The following is a 19,929-nucleotide window of genomic DNA, read 5'->3' as shown; positions in this document are numbered from 1 at the left end:
CCATTCACCCACCCACCCATCCACTGACCCATGCACCCATCCATTCACCTATCCATCCAATACTCATCCATCCAGCCATCCACACACCCAGCCATCCACACACTCATCCATCCACACACCCAGCCATCCACACACCCAGCCATCCACACACCCGGCCATCCACACACCCGGCCATCCACACACCCGGCCATCCACACACCCATTCGTCCGCCCACCCGGCCATCCACACACCCGGCCATCCACACACCCAGCCATCCACACACCCAGCCATCCACACACCCGGCCATCCACACACCCATCCATCCACACACCCGGCCATCCACACACCCGGCCATCCACACACCCGGCCATCCACACACCCATCCATCCACACACCCGGCCATCCACACACCCATCCATCCACACACCCGGCCATCCACACACCCGGCCATCCACACACCCGGCCATCCACACACCCGGCCATCCACACACCCGGCCATCCGCCCACCCGGCCATCCACACACCCGGCCATCCACACACCCATCCATCCACACACCCAGCCATCTACACACCCAGCCATCCACACACCCATTCCTCCGCCCACCCAGCCATCCACACACCCAGCCATCCACACACCCGGCCATCCACACACCCATCCATCCACACACCCGGCCATCCACACACCCGGCCATCCACACACCCGGCCATCCACACACCCGGCCATCCACACACCCGGCCATCCACACACCCGGCCATCCACACACCCGGCCATCTACACACCCGGCCATCCACACACCCGGCCATCCACACACCCGGCCATCCACACACCCATTCCTCCGCCCACCCAGCCATCCACACACCCGGCCATCCACACACCCGGCCATCCACACACCCGGCCATCTACACACCCATCCATCCACACACCCAGCCATCCACACACCCAGCCATCCACACACCCAGCCATCCACACACCCAGCCATCCACACACCCAGCCATCCACACACCCAGCCATCCACACACCCATCCATCTACACACCCATCCATCCACACACCCATCCATCCACACACCCAGCCATCCACACACCCATCCATCCACACACCCGGCCATCCACACACCCAGCCATCCACACACCCAGCCATCCGCCCACCCATCCATCCACACACCCAGCCATCCACACACCCAGCCATCCACACACCCGGCCATCCGCCCACCCGGCCATCCACACACCCGGCCATCCACACACCCACCCAGCCATCCACACACCCTCCCCCATCTATCTGAGCCATCATCCACGCGCCCTGGGCTCTCACCGGGTCGCAGTGTCTCCAGAGTGCACAGGTGTCCCGCCTGCCCGTGTGCAGACCTGCGGCGCAGCTCCTGATCTCCCGCCCCGCTCTGACGGTGCCCAAGCCGCCACGGTCCTTCTTGGAGGACTCCGGGCGTGTTTGCTATGACGCCTTTTCATTCCCGCACGCGCTACCTCGACAGGTGGCACATGGGCCTTGTGTTGCCCGGCGGGGAAGCCAGCAGGGAAACCATGCGACATACATGTGGACGCTGTGCTCCACGGGGAGGACCCGGAGCTGCCTCGGGCTTGTGTCGGCACCTGCCAGTTGCGACTATGACTCGGGGGGTGGGGGACAGCCCCTTGTTCCACAGGGGCCCCCAAATAATGACCAATAAGGGCCCCCGCTGAGCATTCCTGCACCGGGCCCTGCTGTGTGAGTTCAGGGAAGGCGCTTGCCCTCTCTGTGCTACTGTCCTCCCCACAGCCTGCCAATCTTTCCAGTGCAGCAGGACCGACGACGGGAGTCAGCCAGAGCGCCCCTCCCTCGGGACTGCTTTGGGGGGTAAGTACAGGTGCAGGCCCTGGAGGAGTGGGGTGTGCACGCGGCACCCCAGGAAACAGGCGTGCCCTTGGAACCCTGCGGCAGGGCGGGCGAGCGGCTGTCTTTGCGTGGCCGCTGTGTCGCTGTGTCACATGGCAGGAGCATGGCCTCCGGCCCGGCCCACACGCCAGGGTCTTGGGCATGTTTGCGTTGGAGCCTTCTCTGCAGGTCGCCAGCCCCGGGGACAGCGGGCAGCAACCTCCCCCGCCCACCCCAGTAGCCTGCAGTCTGACCGCAGACGGGGTCGGCCACCGGAGGACCCCTGGCAGGCTGACCTGCTCTCCCAGCTCTCCCTAACCCAGCCCTGGAAGCAGCGGGGATTAGGCCATTCCGAAAACTCCCGCCCAGCCGCCGCACAGTGCCCCCGGGCTGGCCACCACGGTGCACGGCAGCCGGGCCTTCCCACGGGTCAGGTCTGTTGGACCCCTTTCCGGACTTGCAGGCTCAAGCCCCCTCCCCTCTGGAGCCAAGGGAGCCTCCCTCCAACCCCCACGTCCCGCCCTGGGCTCAGGTGTGTTTAGGAACCTTCGGCCTTTCCTCTCCTCCGTGACATTTGCACACCATGTAGTGCTGTGACAAACCAGGGCGTCCACAGCACAGCTATTAACCGAGGCTGGCCCCTGGGCTGTGACAGCAGAGCCATACGGGTTGGAGGTCGCGGTCATGGTCACAGGGGTCATGCGGGCTGTCCTGGCGCCTGCAGCACAAGGGGGCCCTGGCGGTGCAGCAGTGCAGCAAAGGGCCTGTGTGGTGGGGCAGGGGCTAAGCCACTGCCTGTGGCGCCGGCATCCCCCAGGAGCGCAGGTTCGAGTCCCGGCTGCTCCACCTCTGATCCTGCTCCTTGCTGATGGCCTGGGAAAGCAGTGGAAGATGGGCCAAGTGCTTGGGCCCCTGCACCCACGTGGGAGACCCGGATGGAGCTCCAGGCTCCTGGCTTAGGTCTGGTGCAGCCCTGGCCGTTGAAGCCATTTGGGGAGTGCACGAGCGGGTGGAAGACCTCTCTCTGTCTCTGTCTCTCTCTCTCTCTCTCTCTAACTCTGCCTCTCAAATAAAATACAATGAACAAATGTTCCAAGAAGAAATAGAGCCTGGAGAACCTGTCCTTGACCTCTGGCCTTTGTGCGAGCTGTTGCTACCACAGGGTCACGGCTGCTTCCCACGACAGGCAGCATGGCCGTGCGCCGTTCACCGCGCTGGCCAAGGGCAGCCACACGGACGCCCATGGCCGCGTGAGATGAGGCTGCAGCCGGAGGATCCCCACCGCCTGGTGCTGCATCGCCGTCCTCACATCGGGGCCTGCGCCGAAGCGCACGAAAACACCGCCCACGGGGCGGGGGAGGGGACCTTACGAAGGTCAGGGGTCGGGTGGGCGGCAGTGAAGGCTCAGCCAGTGCAAACGGCTGCTGGGATCTCAGGGTGGGGTGGGCCTTTGGCACCGCAGTCACGACGATGCCATGGGCCGCTGTGGGCCGCCGTGTCCCGCACTGGGGGCCTGCGTCCGGGCCTGGAGTCTCCCCCTGGGCTCCTGCGGGAGACAAGGACAGAGCTCCTGCCGCCTGGCTCTGGCCCGGCCCGGCCAGCCCCGGCTGTGAGCATCTGGGGAGTGAACCTGTGGATGGGAGACTCTCTCTCTCTCTCCCTCTCTTCCTCTCTCCCTCTCTCCCCTCCCTCTCTCCCTCTCTCCCCTCCCTCTTTCCCTCTCTGCTTTCAAACCAATAGATCAACATCTGAAAACCATTTCGAGACCCGAGCATGGTTTTCTCCTTGCATGCCCCTCCCTGCCCACGGCTGGCTGCAGCTCACGGCGCGGGACCGTGCTCCTCTGGCTTACTCCGCATCTGTGTCCTGAGCGCAAGGGAGGCGAGCAGTCGGGTCAGTGCCACACGCCCCCGGGGCAGAGGATCCAGGCCTCCCAGGATGTGCAGGCCCACCACTGCGGCCCACGGTCTGCCGAGGCAGGAGGCTGGAGCCAGGAGCTGGGCTGGGAATGGACCCCAGGCCTCCGGTCCGGGCTGTCCTAACCAGCGGTGTAAGGGCCCATGGAACACCCAGCTCCACGCTTACAAAGCGGCTGCCGCCTCCTGGAGCCCCACGTCCCACCAGCAGCAGTCTTGCCCGCGCTGCTGAGCCGGGCCAGGCCCTCCTGGGACCCGGGCAGCTGGACACCAGAGATGCAGCGAGAGCCACGCCCCCCTCGTGTCCTGGGAGAGGACAGTGGGTCAGCCAAGCAGGCCAAGGCTGAAGAAAGCCTGCCTACTTCCCCAGGATGTCCCAGATACCTGAACCTCTGCTGATCCCCCTCGGGCCCCAGTCCTCCTTTCCCGGGTCACCTGGAAACGCCTGTGTGGTCACCCCAGGACGGGGCCCAAGGTCGCCACCCCCCCCCCGGGGGGGCTCTCTGGAGCTGCCAGGTGCCTCGCTCAGTCTCTGGGGCACCTGGCTCCCCGGCCACTGACTACAGCTTTCTTCTCCTGCAAGGCTCGGCGTCTCTGGCTTTCAAAGCAACCAGCAAGCAGCCCCAGAGCTCGGCTTGCAGAAGCGGGGAGGGCTGCATCCCCGGGTGCGGCTGCAGCCCTGTGAGTGCCGGGGCTGGAAGGCAGCAGGAGAGCAGCCAGCAGCCCTCTCCTGGGAGCGCGACGCCTGTCCCCTGGCCACGTGGTCCCCGCCTCAAAGGCCCAGGGTGTCGGGCACTGGCAGTGGCGGCTTCAGAACCCACGAGGGGGCCGCACAGTCCGGTTAGAAGGCGCAAGGGGCTGGGTCTCCGCGGCCTCGGAGGCCTTTAGGGTCCGGTGCAGTCACAGATCCGAGCCAGGCCCGGCCTTCCCACACAGCTCCCGTCCCAGCCGCCCCCGTGGAGCCCGTGGAGCCGCAGGAAGCCCCGGGTTGGCCCCGCGGGCGGGGACGCGCACACCTTGCCCCCGCCGCGAGCGCGGTGGCGCAGCGCCCTGGGGAGGCGCCGGCTGGGGCGGGGAGAGGAAGGGGGCGGAGGAGGCGGCTAGAAAGGGAGGCGCGGGCCGGGGAGGTGCGGAGAGGCCGGCGGCGGGAGCGCGGCGCGGGGTGGAGGGCCCGGCTGGAGCGCGGCCCGCGGCGGCGGCGGCGGCGGCGAGCGGGGCAGGCCCGGTGCGGCAGCGCGGCGCCCGGGGACGCGGGCTGGGGCGCGGGGGCGCCAGGCCCCACCGCCGCCTCTGCGGGGGCTCCCGCAGCTCGTCCCGCCGCCGGCCCCGGGCCCCGAGCGCGGTGGAGGAGCCCCCCGAGGAGCCGGGCGCGCGCGCCCCGCGCCCCCCAGACATGGTGGGCCACCTGCCCCTGCAGGCCATGGAGGGCGGCCTCCAGGAGCAGAGCCGGGAAGGCACGCTGGACAGCCCCGACTCCGGGCTGCCGCCCAGCCCCAGCCCCAGCCCGCCCTTCTACGCCCTGGCGCCGGCCCCCGCGGAGCCCCCCGGAGCCGCCCAGGCCCCAGCGGTAAGGACGCGCGCTGCGCACCGACGGGGCCGGGTGCGGGGCGGCGGGCGGGTGGGGCCGGCCGCTGCGGGACCCCGGGGCGCGGTGACAGCCACGCTCGCCCTGGCGGGGGGCTTCTCTCGCGAGCGCTCGGCGGCGGCCGGCGGGGAGGCGGCGCCGGCTGGGGCCCGGGTGGGCTGCAGCCCTGCCCCGCGAGCTGGAGCCGCCGGACCCCCGGCCCGGCGCCCCTGCTGCCGCCTTCCCCGCTCGCTGCCCCGCCGGGCGCTGCCAGCGGGAACTTTTTTTTTTTTTTCCTAACCAAAGCCAGACAGGAACCCTTCCTCCCAGGGCTGTCAGGGTGTTGACGTGGAGCTGAGGCCGCGCCTGGGGAAGGCTGGAGCCCCAGGTCAGGAGCCTCCGCCGCGCGCGTGGCCGCCTGCCAGGCAGCCCGGCGGTTGGGGTGCACCGGGGGAGGGAGCCGGCTTGGGGGCGGCCTGGGCAGTGCGCAGGGGGAGGAGGCCACCAGTTGCAATGCGTGGAAGTGGCCGGCAACCCCAGGACGGTCCCACATCCTTGCCGGCTCCGGCTGTGCCTGCCCAGCGCTGGGCATTGCACCCCTGAACTCTCCCTCCTGGGGCAAGAAATGCCCCCGGCTAAATCCTCGCGCGGCCTCCAGCCCGGTGCCTCCCTTGCTGCTCTGGGCCCCGCCCGCTGGAATCCCTCACTAGGGGGATCCTAAGAGGCCCCTGCCCGCCCACCTTCCCCGGATGCTCTGTCCCGATGGGTTCACCCCTCCCTTGGAAACCCTGCGGCTTGGAGAAGTTGGGGCCACTTTTAGCCCCAAACAGAGGGGCGAACCCGAAGGCTGGCCTCTCCGCTGGGGGCTCGTGGGCTAGGAGGGGCACGCGCCGTGGGACCAAGCTTGCTGTCTCCACTGGGCAGCTCTCCCGCGAGAACGCCTGGGGCTTGGCACGGTCCCCTGCACTGCACGTGTGGGGACTGCACCCCCAGGGCGTCCTCCACCCTCCACAGGGCCCAGAGAACAGGGAACAGCTCAGAGCCTGTGGCAGGTTTCCCACGGCCACGGCCACCGTGGACCTGGCTTGTGTGCGTGGCCGATCGGCTCGAGCTTCCGCACCCCCATCCTCGCTGACAAGAAGCCAGCGTGGAGCTGTACCGCCCAGCTTTTAATTTGGCTGGGAAGCAAAGCCGGGGCCACTGTTGCACACCTGGCCGTGAGGCACCCACTCCCGTGGTCCCCAGTAGGGGCACGGAGAGCAGCAGCCACTCGCCCAGGGTTGTCCAGCGGGCACGCAGCTGTGCTGGGGGGTGGCGGGACCCACCGTGTCCGGGGCCAGAATCTGCTCTGGAAACATGTCCCACTTTTCTCCGTGTAGCTCATTAACTGTGTGCAGGCGTGTGCACGCGTGTGTGCATGTGTGTGCACGTGTGTGTGCGTGTATGTATTGGAAAACAAGGCGCCCGTGCACCTACTGCTTTTCCCTGCTGCTCTCAACTAAAGGAGAGGAGGTGGTCGGCCCAGGGCAAACCCTGCTCAGCTTTGGGGCCTCCCGCCGTGGCCCCGCCCCCCGGGTCCAGGGTGAACAGTGCCCTGCCGGCCGAGGACTCGCACAGGGCCCTTCCCATGCAGGTGAAGGGCAAGTCTCCTCCGGGCACCTGGGCGTCGCAGCTCTAGTCTCGGGGCTCCTGGTCTCGAACACCCACAAGGGGCTGGAGGGGAGCGGGGCTGGGTTTCCCCGGCGTCACTGGCAAGGCCTCTGGCTTCCCTGCGCAGGCCGGGTATTTCCGTTCTGCCTTCCGATCAAAGCGGGTGGCACCCGGCTCTGCCTGTCCCCAGCCTTGGCCTCTGAGCTCCACCCTGGGCTCGCTGTCCTCCAGGGTGCTGGACGGACAGAGTCCCCCGCTCAGTCTTAATGAACAGGACTTGCCTTCCGATGGTCCCCGTGCTGCAGTCCGTGTGGGCAGGGATGACCCCACCCCATGGGAGTGACAGCCTCGGTGGCCAGCCTGGGACTGAAGACCCTGCTTCCCCACGGGGCCTTTCTTGTTCATTCTTGGATCAAAGGTGGGGACGCAGCTGATGCCCACAGACCCGGTGCAATGCTGGGGCCGTGTCCCTGGTCCCCCAGTGCTTATCGAGCACCTGCTGTGTGCACTGTTGGGCACCATGGAAGGCGCAGTAGTGAATACAATGGCGAAGGTCTCCGTCCTCGTGGAACCAGCATTCTTTTTTATTAAAAGACATTTATTTATTTTTATTTTTTAAAGATTTTATTTATTTATTTGAGGGGTAGAGTTACAGACAGAGAGAGGGAGAGACACAGAGAGAGGTCTTCCATCTACTGGTTCACTCCCCAAATGGCCGCAATGGCCAGAGCTGGGCCGATCCAAAGCCAGGAGCCAGGAGCCAAGCACTTGGGCCATCTTCTACTGCTTTCCCCAGGCCACAGCAGAGAGCTAGATCGAAAGTGGGGCAGCCAGGACTCGAACCAGTGCCCATATGGGATGCCGGCACTGCAGGTGGCGGCTTTATCAGCTACGCCACAGCACCAGCCCTGGGACTGGCGTTCTAAGGGGGAGCCTCGGCACCAGCTTACATGTGTGGCTGTGCCAGGTGGGCCGGGAAGGGCGCCTCAGACCCTGACTGAGATGGGGCAGTTGGAGGAGTGGGATTTACAGGAAGTGGTTCTAGGGCTGAAGGGCGTCTCGGCCCCAGCGAGTGCAAAGGCCCTGAGGCAGGAGCAGGATGGGTGCAGGCAGCTGGGGCTGCAGGAGTGAGGGGCAGGCGGGGAAGGGGCCTCTGAGCTGAAGCCAGAGAGGAAAACACTGTTTGGTCTTTGAAAAACCCCACTTGTGGCTGCTATGTTTTTACTTTTTTTTTTTTTTTTTTTTTTTTTTTTTGACAGGCAGAGTGGACAGTGAGAGAGAGAGAGACAAAGAGAAAGGTCTTCCTTTTGCCGTTGGTTCACCCTCTAATGGCCGCCGCGGTAGCGCGCTGCGGCCGGCGCACCGCGCTGTTCCGATGGCAGGAGCCAGGTGCTTCTCCTGGTCTCCCATGGGGTGCAGGGCCCAAGCACTTGGGCCATCCTCCACTGCACTCCCGGGCCACAGCAGAGAGCTGGCCTGGAAGAGGGGCAACCGGGACAGGATCGGTGCCCCGACCGGGACTAGAACCCGGTGTGCCGGCGCCGCAAGGCGGCCGTGTTTTTACCTTGTAAAAGGCTTCCTGAGCTCCCGCATTCCCCAAGTTAGAAACCCAGTCAGGGCTGGGACTGACTGGGAGGGGCACAGGTGGGCCGCAGGGGGCCGAGCTGTCAGCCAGGCCGGGGTCACCAGTCAGCCGCAGTCACACACGCTCAGCCCGGTGACGCTGTGGGTTGAGAACAAGGCAGCTGCTGGCTCCGAGTCCCCGAGCTCCCAGGGCGGGAGCGGGAGGCGGAGCAGACGCTGGTGCCCCTCCTGTCTGCCCTGGTGTCTTTGGGAGGGCCAGGGGAGACGGGGGCTAACGTCGGCAGAGTGGGGGACCAGCCCTGCCCCGTGCGACTGCTGGGGAGGCCGCAGGGACTGGCGGGGTCTTGGGTGGTGTTCTCTGGGTGCCAGGCGAGGGATTCCCCTGCCCCGGAGCCATGAGCGCAGATGGCAGGCTGAGCCACTGCAGCCTCCCGGACGCACAGGTGCCCCCATCCGCCCCTGAGCTAGCGCCGCGCCGCTCCCTGTCCCATGCATCTGGGCACCCACAGGTCTTGAAGCAGCCTGCGGGAGGATCCCCCTAAGGCCAGGAGCCCGATTCTGAGAGAAACCCCTGTGGGCTGGATCCGTAGACTCGTGGCTGGGAGGAGGGGGCCTTTGCCCATCCATGAGGATTTCCTGGGGCTGCCCGGCCCCTTGGGAGCACGGCCATGTCCTCAGACCTCACTGTCATCGCTGGGACTCCTGGGTCCTCTCATTTCTCTGTCCCTGGTCTGTGATGGTGACACTGAGAGTGAGGAGAGGAGAGCGGGTTCTGGGGTCAGCACCCGGGGCCGGGGAGGACAGACGGACAGATGGATGGACAGATGGGTGAGGAGACACGGATGGATGATGGGTGGATGAGGGGATGGACAAGTGGACTGATGGCTAAGCAGACAAAGATGGACGGATGTGTGGGTGGGTGGATAGGTAAGCTGACCCGGATGGATGATGGGTGGATGGGCGCAGGTGGCTTATACAGAGTTGGGTGGACAGCTGGACGGATGGACAGACTGCTGCCCCTGGCAGGCTCACAGGTGTGTACCTGAGCTTCGAGGCTGTCTGAGCATGCTCAGATGGAAGAGAGCCAGGCGTGCCAGGAGGAACCTGTTTGCAGAAAGGGAGGCAGTTGGCAGTGTGTGTGTGAGTGTGTGTGCATGCAAGTGTGTGTGACTGAGTGTGTGTATGAGTATGTGTGTGTATGTGTGAATGTGTGGGTGTGTGCGAGTGTATGTGAGTGTGTGTGAGAATGTGTGTGTATGAGTGTGTCGGTGTGTGTGTCAGTGTGTGTATGTGTGTGAGAATGTGTGAATTGTGTGTGCGAGTGTGTGTGAATGTGTGAGTGTGTGAGTGTTGTGTGAATGTGTGAGTGTGTGAATTGTGAGTGTGTGCGAGTGTGGGTGTGTGGGTGTGTGAGTGTGAGTGTGTGTGGGTGTGTGAGTGTATGGGTGTGAGTATGTGTGTGTGAGTGTGTCAGTGTGTGTGTGAGTGTGTGTGAGTGAGTGAGTGTGTCAGTGTGTGTGGGTATGTGAGTGTGTGAGTGTGTGTGTCAGTGTGTGGGTGTGAGTGTGTATGTGTGTGTAAGTGTGTGGGTGTGTGAGTGTGTGTGGGGGTGTGTGTGTAAGTGTGTGTGAGTGAGTGTGAGTGTGTGTGTGAGTGTGTCTGTAGCAGAAACTCTGGCGCCTGCTTTCAGCCGTGTCTGCCACATCCCAGATGCAGTGGCTCCAGCTTTGCGCAGGTGCACCTGGAGTGGGATGGAAGACAAAGAGGCCACGCCCTTCCAGGGGCTCTGGAGGAAGGGGACCTGCAGGGCCCCCAGGCAGGCGTGTCCTCGGAACCCCCAGGCCTCCTTCGGTGACATCTGGACCCGAGCGGCTTCCGTGAGGCTGAGCTCCGAGTCCACCTGCTCCAGCCCTCCGTCCCCTGGGTTGCAGCCCCCTCCTTGCTCAGGGCCGTGGCCCCCTGAAGGCTCCAGGCAGGAGCTGTCCCCGCCGCTGCCCAGCGGGGGACGGAGCTGCCCATGGGACTACCCCAGCCTCTGCCCCAGTCCCTCACCTGGCCCCATGGCCCCATGTCCACATTCCCCTCTTCTTTTTAAAGATTTATTTATTTGAAAGTCAGACTTACAGAGAGGGAGAGAGAGAAGGAGAGATCATCCATCCGCTGGTTCGCTCCCCAAATGGCTGCAGCGGCCAGCGCTGGGCCAGGGATGGATTCCATTCTGATCTCTCACGTGGGTGCAGGGCCCAAGCACTTGAGCCATCCTCCACTGCCTTCCCAGGCCACAGCAGAGAGCTGGATCGGAAGTGGAGCAGCGGGACTCGAGCTGGTGCCCACATGGGATGCCGGCACCGCAGGCAGCAACTTAGCCGGCTGCGCCACAGCGCCGGGCCCGCCCCTCCTCTTACAGGGTGCCCGTTATGGCAGTGAGGGCCTGCCCCGGCCCAGAGTGAGCCATCTTCTTGAAAGCAGGTGCCAGGGTGGCCTGGCAGGTGTGTGCTCACTCCCAATTCCACCGCTCTGGGGCCAGGCCCTGGGGCCTCTCTGGCCCTCGGCGACCCACAAGCCGATCCCGAGAAGGATGACCACTCGGATTTCTGTGTCCGTGCCTTGCTCCGCCATGTTCGCAGGTGAGGGTCAGGGTCAGCCTTCGCCCGGTATGGGAGCTTGTGCCTTGAGAGCGCATTCCGGATGCGTGCTGAACGGTGAGGCTTCATTCCCCACACCATGGGACAGTGGCCGTGGGCGACAGCGTCTGAGCCCGTGCAAAGGCCCCGTGTGCCCTGGCCTCCTTCCAGAGTGGGGTCTCCCTGGCTGGCTGGATCTCCCTAGCGGCAGCCACAGGGACCCTGGAGCGCCTCTCCTGCCACCCACTCCTCCACTGAAGGGCTGCTTGTTGGTCCCAGACTGAAGTTCACGGTCCGTGGGCCCATCCTGTGTCAGCTGTGGGCTCTCTCCCAGGGCCTTTGCCCAGCCAAGCAGGGATCCTGCCGGGGCCCCAGGCTCTCCCCTTCTCTGGCCGCTGTGGCTGTGGGCAGCAGCTAGGGAGGTGGAGCCCCCACGGCACCCCGTGCCTTTGCTTCCACTGGCAGGGAGCGTCTCCCTGGGCTTCTCCCGCAGCTCCCTGCCCACCGTGCCCTGGGCCCTGTGCCCCTTGGAGCCCTGCTCTGGCCCCACGCCTGCTCAGGAGAGTGCGGAGTGGGCCCAGGCAGGTGCCCTGGGGCCCTGCCCAAGCCCCACCTGCAGCTTCCTCCCTGCCAGGAGCCCCCTAACCTGGCTTCCAGGTCCGGGGCCCTCTGGGCTGCGGGAGGCGGCCCCCTTGCCTGCTGGCCGCTTGGCGGGCTTCCGGGACCCTCCGGCGGCAGAAGGACCGGTTCCCGGCATCCCGGGGGCCTTCGCAGCTCCCCAGCCAGCCTGGGCGGATTCGAGGTGCTTCCCTGCTCCGGGCCCAGCCTTCTCTGCCTGCCTGGCAGCCCGGGGAGCGAGGTGGCTGGGCTTGGCCCGGAGGACAGCCCCACAGGAGTCCACTGGGCCCAAGTCTTTGCCCCGAGGGCTTCGTCCCCGCCTACCTGGTGCCATCCCTTACCCTCCCTGGTGCCTCTCCTGGGGCAGAGCAGGGCAGGGCTGTGCCTGTCCCACCCACCCCGGCCAGCGCACAGTAGGTGTTCAGCAAAAACCTGGGTCATGACCTTTGGGGAGGGGCTTCTTTCTGTGAGCAGCCAGTCACGGGGCTGCACTGCGGGGCCAGCCTGGACTTCAGCCAGTCGCGGAGGCTGCTGGGCGCTGTGGGCGTGGTGCTCGGTGGCCCCAGAGGAGGCAGGAGCCCTGTGCTGATGTCCCCTGGGAGCCAGGTGCACCAGATGCAGGGGTGGGGAGGGTGTGGGGAACGAGCCCACGGGAGCTCTGGGTGCGAATGGCTGCAAGTCTGGGAATAAGCGTGTGACTTGGACGGTCCGGGGGCTGGCGGGGTCTGGGTGGGGATGTGGCTGCCGCAGCCAGTGCCCACCTGCCCCAGGGAGCTGTCCTTGGGGGGAATGGGAGAGTCCAGCAGCTTCCTCCTACCCTGGGGACCGCTCCCTGTGGGGTCAGGAGGGCCCTTGGCCTCACATGGCTGTCCCCCTCCTCCTCACCATGGTCCCAGTGTCTGCTGGAACCAAGCAGCCCCCAGACCCCGTCTGCTCTGCCTGGTCCTGTGCCTCCCGTGGTAAAGTGCGATTGATAAGTCAGGCACAGGAAGAGACCGGCGAATTTATATCCTCTAACAACTTGCCTGGGAAACTGACGGACTGGTTGTTTCCGGAACTTTCCATCTAGTGTGTTTGGACCGTGGTTGACTGGGTCAGGGGCACTCCTGTGGTTGCTGAAGACCTGGGACAGATTGTCCAGGGCTTTCCGGGGCAGGGGTAGGGAGGCCCCGGAGCTGTGGAGCCTGGGGTGCAGAGCACGGCAGGAGTGGGAGGTCTGTACTGGGAGGGGCAGGAACCCCCAGGCCACTTCCTGCCACCTGGTGGTCTCTGTTTCTGTGAGGGGGCAGGAATCTTGGAGGAGGGGCTTTGAGACAGAGCAGAGACTGAGCCCAGCACGGGGAAGGGGCCTGCACTGTGCTGACTGCACCCCGGAGGGGTGGTCCCGCTCAGCGGCCGGCGGGAGCTTCCCCCTGCCCACCAGAGCAGCTCAACCGCTTCGTGCGGGGTTCACCCTCAGGGCTTGGCTTCAGGCACGGCTTGGTCCAGGCGTCCAAGTGACGTCCGCAGGACTTGGTCCCTCACCACACTCCTTGGTGCCGCCAGGTGCACCCACCTCCCCTCCCACTTAACCATAGTGGGGGGGCTCTTCTCACTGCTGCTCCACCAGAAACCCCGAGCATTGGCCAGTGTGGGTCATACGCCCACGCCTCAGGCAATCCTTGTGCTCAGGAAAAGGGGATGCTGGGTGGACAGGGCCGGGAGCCCACACGGGGGACGTTTGCCACGCTGGGCTCCTGTGCCCCTCCATGGGCTGGGCCAGCTCCCTGCGTGTCCCGCCCCCAGCCCTGGGGGGTCCCAGGTGCAGGTGTAGCAGGGTCTCACTGCCCCTCTGGTGACAGTGCCAGGAAGGGCTGGGAACTGTCCCCGGAGGGAGTGGGCTGCAAGGAGCCCCAGTTCTGCAGAGCCTGGGTCTGGGTCTGGGGGCTGCAGGAGGAGGCCCCGCAGGCTGATGGGCAGGTGTGCCAGAGCCCACAGAGCTGGCTTCCAGACAGGCCGGGGCTGGGAGGGTGCCGGGCGGTCCTGCCGTGCCCACAGCCCCCTCCCCTCCCGCAGGCAGCCCCCGCACCGGAGAGGAGGCCCCGGATGCTGCCCGTGTTCTTTGGGGAGACCATCAAGGTGAACCCGGAGCCCTCACAGGAAGTCCGGTGAGTGCGCTGCGGGCTGGGGGCGGGCGCTGGGCTGACTCCCCCGCGGGGGCTCTGCAGGCTCCCACCCCGCCCTCCAGGCGGCTCTTTCGTCCCCGCAGCCGCAGCCCACCCGGATTTCAGAGGCGCTGACCCCGGCAGCCCCCTGCCCCTTGCCCCGGTCCCTGCACCTCTGCCCCTCCCCCCGGGCCTCACCTGGCCTATGCTGCTGTCATTTCAGTGTCCCTGTGAGCTCACCCTGCCGGGTGGCAGCCCCCTAGCCCCCATGGCTGAGCCCTAGGGCGTCCTTGTCCCCGTGATGGACAGGTCAGACTCACAAAGGCCGTCAGTGAGTGTCCACCTTGGGGACCTTCCACTGCCAGCCCAGCACCCCCTGAGCCAGGCGCCTCCGTGGTCTCCCGGGCACTGGGCCGGTCCCTGGACTTCTCTCTGACCTTCTCCGTGAGGTCACCAAGCCCCTCCCTGGCCTCACCTGCGCCCTCCCTGCCCTTCCCAGCTGCAACTCGGAGGTCAAGTACGCCTCGGAGAAGCACTTCCAGGACAAGGTTGTCTACGCGCCCGTGCCCACGGTCACGGCCTACAGCGAGACGATCGTGGCGGCGCCCGACTGCTCGTGGCGCAGCTACCGCAGCCAGCTGACCCTGGAGCCGCGCCCTCGCGCCCTGCGCTTCCTCAGCACCACCATCATCTTCCCCAAGTGCACCAGGAGCACCTTCCGGACCACCCTGCACTGCAGCCTGGGCCGGCCCAGCCGCTGGTTCACCTCCAGCGTGCGGCTGCAGCTGTGCGGGCACCCCGCGCCCGGCCCCGCGGTGCTCTGACGGCCGGGAGCCCTGGGAGGGGCCGGCCCCGGGGCAGGAAGCGGGAGGAGGCCAGCTGGCTCCCGACCAGCGGAGAGCGAGGCTGCTCCTGGCCGCCTGCCCCGCCCCCAGCTGGGCTGCCGGTGCCCCGTCCCAGGGCGGAGGAGCCGATCAATGCGTCCATTCTGTTAGGCCCCGAGCGGGCCAGGCAGTCTGGGCACGCCCGGTGGCAAGCCAGGCCTGGATGGGCCTGTAAGCCGGCTGCCCCCCAGACCCCTGCTCCGGGGAGGGCCGTCTCCAAGTCGTGCGTGTCCAGCTGGCTGGGGCTGCCCGGAAAGTGTCCAGACACGGTGTCCCAGGGTCCTGGGGCCCCACCTGAACGGAAGCCTCTGGCCACGCCACGGGGTGTCCCCAGCCAACACCGTCACACGACACCTTCAGGACCAGGACTCAGCCCTACGAGCCCTTGTGCCAGGTGCCCGGGGGGACACTGGGAAATGTCACTGCCACTTGCTGGAGGCTCTGCGATTGGCTTAGACACAGCGTGGGGGCCGGCCGCCTGTCCTCGGGCCTGGTTGCCTCTGTAGGAGACGTGCCGGGCCCTAGCACAGACGGCTCTCCCTGGCACGTGTGACACTGTGGGAGGAAGGCCAGTGAGGAGAGACCTGGCTGGCAGCTTCCCGGGCTGCTCGCTGAAGGAGCCCCCGAGCCACGCACATCCCCACCCCCGGGGCCGCCCACCCTCTGCCTGCCTCCCTGGCTCAGATCTGGATGCACCCAGCGCCCCCTGCTGGCCCCCAGGAGCCCTGGGGGGGCCGCTCCAGGCTCACCCAAAGAGGCAGAAGAACTGGATATTTTGTATCTACTCGGAGAGCTTTTCTGATAGACTGCTAACTTAAGATTGCCCGAATTTTAAATAAAACGCGCAGGGACTGGTGCTGTGGCATAGCGGGTTAAGCTCATCCCATGGGGGCGCCAGTTTGAGTCCCGGCTGTTCCACTTTGATCCAGCTCCCTGCTATGGCCTGGGAAAAAAGTAGAAGATGGCCCAAGTGCTTGGGCCCCTGCACCCGTGTGGGAGACCTGGAAGAAGCCCCAGGTTCCTGGCTTTGGCCTGGCGTATCTCCGGCAGTTGGAGTCATTTGGGGAGTAAACCAGCAGATGGAAGACCTCTCTGTGTCTGTAACTCTACCTTTCAGATAAATAAATAAATCTAAAAGTAATAAAAAATAACGAGACGTGCAAATGCAGAGGAGCTGCCGTCTTCCTTGCCACACAGCGTTAGCCCCGAGGGACCCCACTGGGCACAGGCTGGACCTGCACCAGCCCAGAGCCACTGAATCCGCACAGGTGCAGGCCCCGCCCTGGTCCTGGGTCGGGGTCGGCTCTGCAGAGGGGCCACCGGGTCTGCGTTCCTGACGCACGCCAGAGCTCTCGGCATCCCAGACCCTGTCGCCTCCTCACCCTGGAGGACGTGCGCAGAGCTGGCCGCTGGGACGCCCCTCCCCCTTCGCCCTGGGGCTTCTGGCGACAGTATCATTGCAGAGCTGGAGAACCAGGCCGGGATTTGGTCCGTGGTTGGTGAGGGTGGGGCCTGGGAGAGTGTTCTGACACAGAGGCGGTGAGGTCGGCATGGCCCGCCGCGGTCCAGGCCCAGCCGGCAGGACGGCACGGAGCACGGTTCCCCTCACTTCCACCCCGCCCACCGGGGGGGCTGCGGTTCACTCCCCAGATGGCCGCAGTGGCTGGGCTAGTCCAGGAGGAAGCCAGCAACCCGGGACTCCATCGCAGGTCCCCTCCGTGGGTGCAGGGGCCCAGGGACTTGGGCCATCTTCCCCAGGCGCATTAGCAGGGAACTGGATCGGAAGCAGAGCAGCTGGGACGTCACCAACACGCGGGCAGCAGCTTTACCCGCTGCACCACAGCGCCGGCCCCCCGAGGCTGAATCCCGAGGTCTGAGGACGAGGGAGGCACGAGACTGGCCAGGAGCCGGGCCTCGCCCTGTGCCAGGCGTCGGCGCAAACGCCCGGGGCTGCATCCCTGGCAAAAGTTCAACTCCAGCTCGATTTCCAATCACAGCCTCGATCTATTCCCTGACCCGGACGGAGATGTGGGTCGGGCGGCGCCAGCGCATCCGGCCAGCGTGGGATGCCCCGCAGCAGGCAGCCCTCCCAACCTGAACCCCTCTCTGTCTCAGCGTCCGCCTCCCTCAGGACCCCGCCCAGCAAGGTGCCATCTTCCGTGGGGGGCCCTGGGGTCACTTCCCTTCTGATGTTACGCCTCCTGGGGGCGCTGGAGCCCAGACAGAGGGAGGAGGTGGCGGGGTTGGGAGCCCCGGGCACCCCCTGGCTGTCGGCAGTGGGCCCAGCGGCAGCAGCAAAGGTGCCCAGTATGTCCAGCTTGTACCACAGCCCCGGGACTTCCATCTCCCAGACAGAGGCTGGACGCTCGGGCCCCGCTGCCCAGCCACACACTGCTCGCCAGGGCTCCCGGTGCGGCCACGCTGGGCGTGTGCTGGGCTTGAGATCCAGGCAGATGCTGCCACTCGCCTTGCCCCTGGGGGCGCCACACCAGGCCAGCTTGGGGATGCTGGCGAGGACCAGGCCACTCCTTTGAGCATCCGTGAGGTGTGTGCAGGGCCTTGGCCTCCCCGGCCGAAAACTTGGACGTCCAACCTGCCCCCCACCAACAGGTGTCTCCCCGCCTGCCATCTGTTGGGCCCTGCATGGCCCCACCCGCCCGTGCTGGCCCTGGGGTGGGCAGCGGGTCGTGTGCATTTTACCACGGCCCCACCCCCGTGCTGGCCCTGGGGTGGGCAGCGGGTCATGTGCATTTTACCCCTTGGGGGAGAAGACGCGGGGCAAACCGGAATCCCCCGCCTTGCTCAGCCCTGCTGGGGACAGAGCAGCCACACAGAAGCCTGCCCCAGCCCCCCCGCCCCCGGCATCTGGCTGCTCCCAGACGCACACATTGGCATCATTGCCAGCCACCTCTGGCCCCTTGCCTTCTGTGTGACCCCAAGCTGGGCCCAGGCCTCTGTCTGACTCTGCCCGTGGAGGCCCATGGCCGGCCGATGGTCTGACAGCAGCCCGCCCTCCCCTCGGCTCCATAGGTCCCAGCCTCTGCTGACCCCCGCTCTGGCCTCACACTCGTCCCCCTCAGTCCACCCAGGCCCACCTGCCCTGAGCAGAAAACCAGCTCCTCCCTGCCAGAGACTGACCGCCCCCCCAGCTCCGCCTAGCTCGCCTCCCGCCTTGGCCCATCACAGGGTCTCCCAGCTTGGCCTGTGCTTCCCTGGGTGTGAGGCCAGCTCAGCCTCAGGCTGCCCCCCTTCCCCATCCCAGAAACACCTGTGCAAACACGATTCCCAGGGTGCACCCTGGGCAGCCCTGGCCGGCAGCTGCCCCTACCGGCGCCAAGTGTGCGCTGATTGCCACTGTACATGGTCCACACAGCGGCAGCGCAGGGGACAGTGGGTGCAGAGAGCCGGTGGGGGCGGCAGGAGCTCTGCCCCCAGGTGGAGCAAGCCTGTGGCCCACAGCCACATGAAGAGGGACCGTGGCCTAGGGAGGTGCCTGCAGGAGGCGCCTGGGTTCCAGGTCAGGGCAGTGTGTGTGTGGGTTGGAGGGACTGTGCTCGTTGCCGCCTCCAGTGCCACCTGCTGGTCAGTCTCAGTACTGCAGCAGGACGTTAGTACTGAGTTGGGCACATCCCTTAGGGTCTGCTGCGTGGAGACCCCAAGGCACCCACCAGCAGGGACCCTGAGGATGCAAACTCCTCTCCCAGCGGTCAGGTCCCAGGACCTCCCAGTCCCCACTCCAGGGGAGGCGGGGCTCCGGATGCACTGGGAAGGTTGGAGCGGTGCACCCAGGTCCTGCCCCAACTCCTGCAGAGCCAGTCTCTTCCCCTGAGCAAAACGGGGTGTGTGTGTGTGTGTGTGTGTGTGTGAGACACCCGCACAGGACAGGGACCCTGAGTCCTGGAGGGCCAGGTCTAGCACGTGAACAAGGGCCCTTCAGCCCCTAGGCAGCCAGCCGGACCAGGTCCCCCTGGGGGCAGCTGGGGCCACCTGTCCTTGGGGGGCTGAGGCTAGCGCCTGTGAGGTCAGGGGCCACAGAGCTTGACAGGACTCAGAAATGCCTGCCCAGGAAGGAGACCCCACTTGGACCCCCGAGGCCTGAGGGCAAGGAAGCTGTCTACACACCCTGCTGGTTTTGGGAAGAAGTGGGGGGGGGCCCCACTGACCATGGTTCCAGAAACGTGGTGAGGGCAGGGGTGGGATTGGTGGTGCCAGCACATGGCACTCCCAGAGGGCTGTGGCATGGCTCAGGGGGCTCCGCCCGGGGCTGCTGGGGGTCTTAAGGGCAGAGGGAGAAGGGCCAGGCATGTGCTCCATCCTCCAACAGCCTGAGCCACCGCACGGGGGCCTCCAGCCAGGCTCTGGGCAAACCCCGCAAGTGGAGGCCTGCTGGCTGTTGTACAGGGAGGGGAGGGAGGGGGAGCCAGGCCACTGCGCCCAGGGATGCAGGGCAGGCTCTGGGGGGCGGGGCCCTGGACACCACAGCAGTGCCGTAGTGGTTTTGATCCAGGCCGGCAGGCACAACTCCCCCACCACAAGGACAGCAGGGGGTCTCACAGCCACTGCGCACTGGTGGCCAGGGGCCGGCGCTGTGGAGCAGGGACTTGAGCCACAGACTGCAACGCTGGCATCCCACATCTGAGCTCTGGTTCGAGTCCTGGCTGCTCCACTTCCAGGCCAGCTCCCTGCTAATGGCCAGGGAAAAGCAGGGGAAGATGGCCCAGGTGCTTAGGCCCCTGGACCCACAATGGGAGACCCGGACGATGCTCCTGGCTAGGGCCTGGCCCAGTCCTGTTGCGGCCATCTGGGGAGTGAACCCAGCAGACGGAAGCTGTCTCACCCCTCTGTAACGTGGCCTCTCAAATAAACAAGTCTTGTCCCCTTGGTCACTTATTTTCAGCACGGACAGAAACAGTTCACGCCCTCACCACCCCTCCCCGTGGGCGTGACTCCCCAATGCCCTCGTGACCTCCCACCCAGGGGCGCAGAGGGGGTGTCCCTGGCCCTCCAGGGGACGACACGCCCACCCTTCCTCAGTCCCCCGCTGCCTGCCCGCCTGGCCGTCGGGTCTGGGTAGAGAAGACACCGGGGGAACTCGAG

General features: G+C 66.1%; 1 protein-coding gene across 1 annotated transcript; it reads left to right on the top strand.

Moving 5' to 3' along the window:
• Window positions 1-5,157: 5,157 nt before the first annotated feature.
• RFLNA (refilin A) lies at window positions 5,158-15,993 on the top strand. The gene is made up of 3 exons (XM_062182260.1): window positions 5,158-5,331; window positions 13,842-13,951; window positions 14,448-15,993. Exons 1-3 carry the CDS (start codon window positions 5,158-5,160, stop codon window positions 14,770-14,772), a joined length of 609 nt encoding a protein of 202 aa, XP_062038244.1. The 3' UTR covers window positions 14,773-15,993.
• Window positions 15,994-19,929: the final 3,936 nt, after the last annotated feature.

This window comes from Lepus europaeus, chromosome 23, assembly GCF_033115175.1.
Source record: "Lepus europaeus isolate LE1 chromosome 23, mLepTim1.pri, whole genome shotgun sequence".
Classification (NCBI taxonomy): domain Eukaryota; kingdom Metazoa; phylum Chordata; class Mammalia; order Lagomorpha; family Leporidae; genus Lepus; species Lepus europaeus.
Note: the sequence above shows the minus strand (reverse complement) of the source record. Positions and strands in the feature narration are given on the sequence as shown.

Excerpts from the sequence above, each read along its gene's own strand:
- RFLNA (XM_062182260.1), top strand. The coding sequence starts at position 5,158 with ATGGTGGGCCACCTGCCCCTGCAGGCCATGGAGGGCGGCCTCCAGGAG. Across the intron at positions 5,332-13,841 it reads GAGCCGCCCAGGCCCCAGCG|CCCCCTCCCCTCCCGCAGGC; the intron begins GTAAGGACGCGC and ends CCGTGCCCACAG. Across the intron at positions 13,952-14,447 it reads GAGCCCTCACAGGAAGTCCG|CTGCAACTCGGAGGTCAAGT; the intron begins GTGAGTGCGCTG and ends TGCCCTTCCCAG.